Consider the following 9,481-nt stretch of genomic DNA (forward strand, 5'->3'; position numbering starts at 1 on the left):
ATTGGTAAGAGAAATCTGAACTGTAAGGCTTTTGAAGCAAAGTAATGGAGGAATTTGGTTATCAAAGTGATAAACAAACTATAATGGCCTCTACTGCCTTCCTCCAAATACTTGTGCGGGCCATGATATTGTGAAGAAACAATAACATTTACAAGCAAATGAAATAAAACTTGGAAAATCATGGCCTTGAAGTAGATGTTGCTTGACTTTGAATAATGCCATTATGACTTTGTGGATGCTCTCTTCTTTTCTCACTCTGTTTTAATAGCAAACTATTTGTTTGAATTCCCCCAAGATGTTAAACTGTCCTGTTTTCAGCTTATAGTGTTTCTCTAATATACAAGCTTGGAAACCGAGTGAATATGACAAAGTCATGTATCAAAATTCTAAGTTTTTGCATTGATGGGGGGAAGCTTCTTTGGTCAAGTCAATATTATGATTTGGCCCAATAAAAAAAAGCCTTAGATGGAATTATTTCGTTTATAAAAGTGTAATATAGTAGACAAGCAAAGCATTAAAATAGATGATATCCCGACAACAAATTGTTGACTGGAATCTTGGAGAGCAAGGAGTCAACCTCAGAGAGCGATTTGTTAATAATGAATTTGCTGCGTAAATTTCGTTCTGGTTACATGTTGAAAAAACCTCTTAAGGGTTGGACTATTGGCACCCTTTTAACTACCTAATTAATAAAATCCCTCTATGTGTTTTATGATTTTGCCCTTCAATAAAATTAATAAAACCCCTCTATGTTAAAAAAAACCTATTAGAGTTAAACTACCTAATTGATAAAACCCCTCTATGTGTTTTATGATTTTGCCCTTCAATAAAATTACATCGAATGACAAAAATATAACTAATTCCGCACATTAAACAAAAATAATTTTCTTTTGCCAAAAACTCGATACACTCATACATGTAAGATTTCCTCCCCCACCCCCGGCACGCCCCCCGCGACAACTTTAAATTTTCACCAAACCTCAAATCGCTTGAACCCTTAAATACTAGTCTTTCAATAAGTATTTGCCGCTAGCTGGGATTACGAAACTTGCTTCTGGATATACTTTGCTTATTTCTTTTTGTTTTTTTGGCAGTAACAGTCCAAAAATCTTTGTATTATAATTTTCCTTTCAAGATTAATCTCCACTTTTTGATTTGACAGCCATGTGCTCAAAGCTTATTAAACATGGAAAAGATGTCGCCACCCTTGTTTTGTTGTTTTATATGCTCTCAACTGCCGTTGCATTTAGTTTTATCTTCTAGTTTATGCAAAGCCTTGCATTTAGTTTATCTTTTAGTTTATGCAAAGCCTTCCACGTATATTCAACCTTTTTCAAGTTAATTCTTTTCCTGCACATCTTATATAAAGCATGAAGTTGATCTGCAAGGTTCAATTTATCCTATCATCATAGAGAAGGGGAATTCGTAGAGTGAGAGCAAATCAAGTTGAAAAGAGACAGGGGAGCACGTTAAGGGTTTCCTTTAGGGGTTTATCAAAGAAACCAGGGTTAGTTTTAGAACTAAAGGGGTTCCATAAGAAACTTTACAATTTTTATACATATTGAATAGGGTAAATAAAGAAAAGGGTGAACAGACACAGAGAAGAGATATCTTTTGATGAAACTGAAGACAATGTCAAAAAATTTGTTGAAGGGGCAACCCAAGATGATTGGCATTTCGGAATCATTAAAAACTCCTATGGCGCATACGAGTTCTGCCAATCCTTTGGGTGTTTGTAGCAGTTTTTATGCGAGTTTCAATTTGTTCATGTTATTGAATTTGCCCCTGATAATGCATTAAACTGAGAGTAATTCTACTTCAGTTATCACGTGTTCCCTCCACAGTAACTAGCTTAATTGTCGTCGGAAAATGGCTCTTATGAAGCTCCATTGCTCGCATGTTGTCTGTATGAGATAATGGTTACAGATAAATTAATCTAATTTGGCTGTCTTTTATAGCACAGTTCATAAAATTATACCCGAAAAATGAAAACATTTATAAAATCTCATAATAATTCTGAAGTGGTTCTATAAATCTGAACAAGAAGACATTTGTTGATTCTGACTTTTAGTAAACAGATGCACATCAAGGCCTACTTACAACCCAGTATTTTATTTATTTAACAATAATTAGGGCCTTAATGCACTTTCAATCAAAATAAGATTAATGAAATCAGCAGAGATAGATGACATTCGTTGAATTATTCATGGTACCCAAAATAGTAGTAAGGATGATGGCATAGAAGACACAGCCTGCAACATTGATGTAAGTCTCATCTGCAAAGATTTGGCGACAAAGAAATGAAGGAATTTGATTGTTATAATGATGAAGCCATTACAAATGCTTCTCGTCACTCTTCCATACAATTCAACTGCATATTCAGGAAAAAATAAAGTTAGTAAAATGATTCAATAAATGCATTGAAAAAAATAATAATAAAATTGACACTGATTGCTCACCCACACCCAAGTTATCTTTGAAATGACCATCATAACAGGAGCTAACAATGAAAGCTACAAACAAGCCCAATAGGGCGTGATGGATTACAGCTATGTTCATGGTTTGTTTGATTTCTAAAAGCAGCGCAGAAGCACTTACAATTTCCCCTCACAATACAATGCTACAGTTTAAAGAGTCTGGTTTCAGCTTCTGCTTTTGCAAGGTGCTGCTAAGACCAATAGTGCCTTTATATTGTAAACGAATTGAATCTGCTAAGTCATGTGTCAATGGTTTTCAATTGACCGTAAGTTAAGAACCAAGCAAAACGGCATCAGACTTGGAACAAAATTTTCTTCTTCTTGACTAACTAGCCTTAATTTCCAGTCAATTTCATATTTCCCAAGCACGTTCGCACATGAAAATCTCGATGTACAAATTTTCTCTCCGGGAAAATAACTGATATTTACGTGAGACTATTACACAAACTACAACTCATATTACATGAAATTATAACTGGTATTTATAAATCAGACTATTACTAGAACCAACTTACATCAATGCTAATGGAACTCTGTTCAGATTTTTAACCCTCACTAATATTCGAGAGATGTCTGCTCCACTCAGACTTGGTAAGGGAAAAGAATACATTCATTCAATTATACATTATAATTAAGGAATGAATTACCCTCACATTATATTTGTGGGGGTTTGAGCTGTTGCCCTCTAATTTGGAGTGCAACAGCCCTAGCCACTTAGCCTTTAACCGAGTATAAAATTAAGGCTTAATCCACCTGAGTGACGCGTGCTTGGACACAATGTTAGAATTGAAAAAATAAATTTATTTTATTTATTTACATTTTTTTCTTTTTCTATTTCTTTCTTATTCTCTTTTATTATGATACAACAATGCCAATTTCTTTAGAGTGACCCAATCCATATCTTGTGGAACCTATTGAAGAACGGGCTATATCACACCAGGAGGAAGATATAGCTAAGCCCGACACAAAACCTGTTATAGGCCCATCACGAGTGAGGAAACCACCCAGCTGGCTGAAGGATTATGGTGTTTGAGAAGCAGGATGTTGTGGATTCCTTTATAAAATCTTTTATTGGTTTTTGTTATTTTGGCTTGATAGTTGATATTTTTGTAACCACCTTCTGTTAGAGGTTGCTGGAGGTGAAGCATATAAGAATTGTAAGGTCTACAAAATAAAGGCAATGAAAAACACTCAGTTCTCTTTTCTCTCTATAATTTCTTTTCTTTTTACTTTTGTTCTGCTCTTAACTTTTCATATTAGAAGCTGGCATTCGCTTGAAGAGTGTTTTATTGAATTAATTTGCTTGTGTTGCAGGATAAGTGTGTCATATTCTTTCTTCATCTTCTCCAAGGTCCTTTCCCTTTTTCCTTTTTTTCCTCTTTTTCTCCTTCTTTCATCGTCTTCCAAGCTTCATCTTCTCCATGTCCACAACATGATAGCATCTGTGAGTCATGGAGCTAAAGCATCGATGGTAGCAAAGGAGGGCAAGGTATCACAATAAATGCCATCTATGAAGAAACCCCACCGCCGTTCGTGAAGCCTTCTGCCACAACCACTATCAAATTAAGCTTAGTGATTTCAGGGTTTGATTAGTTTTTGTATTATTTGGTGAATTCCTTTTTAATTTTGGAAAATGTTTCTTATCTAGAACGCTGGGAGAAGGTTGAGAGAAACGATAACTTGCACTATCGTTTCACCTCTCTCAACGTTGTAGTTATTTTTTTATTGTTAAAAAAAGTGAAAATAATTACCAATAAAATTTATAAAATTAATCTAAGAATGCATAAAAAATAAAATTTTTTCATTTTCTTTAATTATTGACCATAAACGGACAGGGCTGCGATTTGCTATCTAAAACGGGTGGTGCTCCGTGTTTGGTAGCCAAAGAGAGTGAGGAAGCGTGATAGGGAGCTGGAGAGAGTGAGGAAACGTGATGGGGAGTCGGAGGGAAAGGCCAGAGAGAGTGAAGAAGCGTGATGGGGAGCCATAGAGAGTGAGGAAATGTGATGGGGAGCCGGAGGGAGAGACCAGAGAGAGTGAGGAAGTGTGATAGGGAGCGATGATCTGAAGAGAGTAAGGATAAAGTCGAGACAGAGAGAGTGATACACGTGAACATATTCGAGGAAGTGTGATAGGGAGCGATGATATGAAGAGAGTAAGGATAAAGTCAAGATATAGAGAGTGATACACGTGAACATATTCAACTTTTTGTCATTTTCACTTTTTTTTTAAATTTTTTTTAACAATAAAAAATATCTACAACATTGAGAGAGAGAGAGACGAAGCGACATCACAAATTACCGTTTCTCTCAGCATTCTAGATATTTAGCACGACTCTTTTATTTTTATATTAATTTGATTTAGATATGAAGTTGCAGACCTACAAAGGCTATTTTAGAACTTATCAAAGCTGAATCTGAAAATCTTATAAGTGTGTTATGGTTTGATGTGAATTAAAAATCTTAGGTTAAAGTTCTTTGCCATTGCAACGAGATATGGTTTTGATGCCTGAACTCATAAAGCCCAAGATGATGTAATAGATAAAGAACACGAGGAAAAGATATTCTTTGAGCTTTTTTGAGAAATATTTTGGATATCTTTGTGGCTACTGGACTGAGCAAATCGATTGGCTGCTAAGAACAGAATTTTGAAAGAACAAATATTTACTAAGCCATCATATTGGATTCTTGAATATTTGAGTCCAAAATTTTACCGTTAATGATATAAAAATATTTAATTTATATCATGCTTAGTGATTTATGAGAGATTTACTCCTTCTTCACGTTCAAAAATTGGTTTGCTTCAAACAATTTTTTTTAATATTTAATTTAACCCCAAAAAAGCATAGATTTAAATTTAATTTATATTTTTTATAAAAGAAAATAAAAAATCAGTTCCCTGGGTGATCGTAAATGTCAAAATATATCTGACCGTGTGAAATTTATTTTTATTCACACCCACCAGAATTTTAAATACATCCGCAATTTATTTTTTAAATTTTAATTTAATTTATTTTAAAATATAAATTGAAAACTCGAAACCCAATACCTATTTCCCTAATCCTAATTTTCAAATTCACAGACGCTGCGCACAAGAGAGTGGGACTGAGCTGCGGCCGCCGCGTAGAGTGAAAGAAGAGAGAGAGAGAGAGAGAGAGAGAGGTGAAGTCATGGAATTGAAGGAGATGAATGAAATATTGAGTAAGAATAGGGTCGAAGATGTCAGCTGGCTCTGTTCCCTCTCCGAATCTGAGCTTGTAAGATCTCTTGTCCTTCCACTCGTTATCATCTTCTTCTTCTTGTCAAAGAAATTTGACCTTTTTTTTTTAACCCATTCGAGCAGGACATGCTTATTAGCTTAAAGCTGCTCGTTTTACAACGTGCTAAAGTAATTGGCCATGAAGAACTTGCCAATAAATTTGATTTGAAGGCGCTTCGAGCCCTAGGTATTTCTATCCATATTCATCCTTCGGTGTTAATTGTTTACTCTTGGAGGTTAATGAAATGTTGAGTGACATCTCATTTTAACATAGTTATTACTTAGAGTTGATAGAGTTGTTAGATGAATGTTTGAGCTTGCTTTACCATTCTCTAAAATTTCTTATAACCGTTTTTTCGAATAACAAATTCTTTAATGAATTATATAACCAAGTTGTAGCTACATATTGTTTTTGTTTCCTTTTACCCCTTGCATCATACATCTAAATTTCATGTTTAGAGGATTTTGATGAAATGTGTGTTGTATTCGATATTGTGGCTTGGGGTGGGGGTATAAAAAAAGATAGAGCTACATCCATGTGCTTACAATAATAACAAAAATCAATCGAAACTAATGTAGGTGAAGGTCAGATATGTCTACTACCCCACGGGAATTTATGATTCAGAGACAAAACAAGTCACCGATTATGGATGTTTGAAGTTGATTTTTGTACTTCACACTTGTCTGACTGTCGGTTTCTTTTTGGATCCCATTCAGGGTTCATTTTGATGGAACGTCTTAAGGAGAAGTTTAAGGATTTATCACTTTTTCCAGGCTCAGCTGAGCCTGCAAAATTTATTGCTGGTTGCAATTTATTAAAATGTGATAATGAGGATATCTTGACCGTTGAAGAGCTAAAGACATGTCTTCACATTGATTCAAAAAGGTATAATGACGTTGCTAAACTCAGTTTGTTTGTTTTGCTTGGGTTTTGATCTAATGTTTGTTCAATCGTTTGTTATTTGAATTATTCTCACATGACTGAAGCACAAATAAATAGAAAAATCTTCAACATGTTCCCCTACTGGTTTGTTGGCAATTTATTTCAAGGACTATTAAACTTATTTGTAAATTAGTATTGTTTTTAATTGGCATTTTATCACATTTCTGAATGTATACTGAACGCTGTATTCCAACATCCTTCAATAAATTTAAAATTGATGTCAATGTTTCCTTGGGCCAACTCTGGTTTCTCTTGCTTGTATTCTCTCTTGCTGTGTGCACACATGGTGTTTTATATTCTCTAGAATATTTTTAAGCCAACCTAGGTTGAGACTTATCTTGCTTATCAAACTCATACAGTTGCTTATGCCTCAATCAGCATCATAACAAGGGGTAGGAGCATCAAACTTATGAGCGGATATATCAATAATACAGTGCTCTTTCAAATATGCTTGGGAGAGCGTTATCTAACTAACAGTTTGATTTTGTATTTGCTTATTCCTTGTGTAGATGAAGAGGCTGCTCTTAATCAGAAGAAACAGAAAAGCTGAAAAGAGAGAGGAAACAGGACTGGGACATTATGAAAGCTGTTCAAGTTGAAGGACAGTCTAATCTGATTGGTGTGAATACTATCTTCCACGGCTTGCAGAGTTTCTTGCTATTGTTGCAGAATTTTCATCCCCTGCTGGCTGCTTTTCTCTTCATCTTGGAAATTTTGTTAATATTATTTGTTATTATTTATATTTATATATTCCATGTAACAAGTTATTTAGTGAAGGCCTTGTCCAATGCGAAAAATAAAGTTGTTTCCATTTGGTGATAACTATCATGGTAACCGCATGAAGAAAGTCCAGTTTGCTAAACATAATATGATTTTCTTTACTATTATTCTTATTATTTAGCAGAGTGGGGTTTGTATTCGAACCTACTTCGTATCTTTGAAATATTAGTAAATACTGAAATGGATGTTTGGTTGGAAGAAACGAGGGAAGAGGAGGGAAATGGAAAGGAGAGAGGAGCGAAGAAAATTTAAGAAAAAAAGAATATCAATCTCAATTTTATTTATTTGAGTCGATGCGGAATCATCTTTATTTTTTTTTTCTTTTCTCCTTTCCTCCTCCCTCCTTTCCTTTCTTCTCTTCTCTTCTCCTCTCGTTTCATGTTTTTCAAATCGAACATGCTAGTAGATGAAGGCGGCAAGACGCAGTAAGAAAAGCTTGCTATTTCAATGCTAAACAATCAGTGATGATTTAGTTCACAACTATCAGATGCTGGTCTATGTGGCCCCTGTTAGGCAGCCTGGCTGGTGACTGCTGGTTGCTTACATTAAAATTAACAAGGGAAATTTAATACACACACACAGACACATATATATGTTTGTAGTAGTTTAGTGTTTGCTCTACAAAACGGTGTCGATGAAGAATCTCAAACGACAGCTATTTATGGAGGTCAAAACTTCAAAATATATAAGTATTGTTTTGTATCTGTGGTCAGCTTCTGGACTCAAAAATATCATCCACTTCTTCAACTCTCTAATTTCCCTGTATGTCCTTGCCCTCTCACAAGAGTGGATGTACAACAATACGTCTAATGGCGGAATAATCACTTAGATTAATGGTTTTTAATTTTTTTTTTAAATTGACGCGCATACTGAGTAGGGGTGTCAAAAAAGCCCGCCCGGACCGGACCCGGCCAATTTGGTCCGGGCAAAACCCGGACCGCATGCACAAACCGGACCTGGGTCCGGGTTCAACACCAAAAATCCAGAACCTGGACCGGACCCGATTTTTTAATAATTTTTTTTAAAAAAGAATATATAAATATATAATTATAAATTTATGATATGTTGGATGTTATTTAAATTTATTGTGTGATTATTGTGTTGTTGAATTTAATTTATTTATTTTATATATAGATTGAATGAGTTTAAGTTTGAAATTGGATTAATTTAGGTATTAGAAAGTAGATTGAAATAATTTTAATTTATCATTTGTGCAAAATTTACATGGTTAGTGTGTTATATATTTGTATTTGACTATTTTCTTTTTTAAAGTTTGAGATTGAATGAGTTTATTTGATTATTTCTTTTTTTAAATTTGCATTGTTAGAGAAATGAAAGAAAAAATTGAAGAAGAAAAATTGAAGTTATCACATTTGGGTTTAGAAAGCCTAGATCAAAACCCGGACCCGGAAGGTGCTGGGCTCAAGCCCGGACCGCACCCAGAAAAACCGGGTTTTAACCCAGGTCCGGTCTTGTATTTCTCTCATCCAGTCCGGTTCCAGACAACACCAAAACGCGGACCGGACCCGAATTTTGCCAAGCCTAATACTGAATGAGAAGATGCACTAGCTATAGAGCAAAAGGCTGCACACCCGCTAAAAATAGATGGGCTTTTTCAGAGGTCACAAGACCAGCGGGCAGAAACAGACTCCACTTGTGCAAATTGGCTCATCAAAATTTTACCCGTTTTTGCCGTTGCCGCATGGCTGAATGCTGATGGCTAATGTCATAATTCGGCTCATGGGATTCCTGAGGGGACAAAAGGTTGAGGGGGTGGTGAACAAACAATATTGCAAAATGACTTTTGTGTTGATTTCTCATGTTGTTTGTATCCTCCTCAAGTCATAGCTTCTCCAATATCTTATTTCTCCTTGTGGTGACAAGAGCATGATTTTGTTGTTGGCCATGCTTTGTTTGTCTGTACCAACCAACGCATGGCAATAAAGTCTCATGGGGGCCCTCATGTTTTTCATAAAACATCTGCTCCTGCTGATGGGTTTCAAAAGTCTTCCCGCACCGTCTC

General features: G+C 35.3%; 1 protein-coding gene across 1 annotated transcript; it reads left to right on the top strand.

Moving 5' to 3' along the window:
- The first annotated feature begins 5,520 nt into the window (after positions 1 to 5,520).
- LOC18051895 lies at positions 5,521 to 7,480 on the top strand. Its single transcript, XM_024191582.1, has 4 exons — positions 5,521 to 5,733; positions 5,820 to 5,922; positions 6,453 to 6,621; positions 7,188 to 7,480. Exons 1-4 carry the CDS (start codon positions 5,647 to 5,649, stop codon positions 7,189 to 7,191), a joined length of 363 nt encoding a protein of 120 aa, XP_024047350.1. The 5' UTR covers positions 5,521 to 5,646; the 3' UTR covers positions 7,192 to 7,480.
- The last annotated feature ends 2,001 nt before the right edge of the window (positions 7,481 to 9,481 follow it).

The sequence above is a fragment of the Citrus clementina genome, unplaced genomic scaffold (assembly GCF_000493195.1).
Source record: "Citrus clementina cultivar Clemenules unplaced genomic scaffold, Citrus_clementina_v1.0 scaffold_2, whole genome shotgun sequence".
In the NCBI taxonomy this organism is placed as follows: Eukaryota; Viridiplantae; Streptophyta; class Magnoliopsida; order Sapindales; family Rutaceae; genus Citrus; species Citrus x clementina.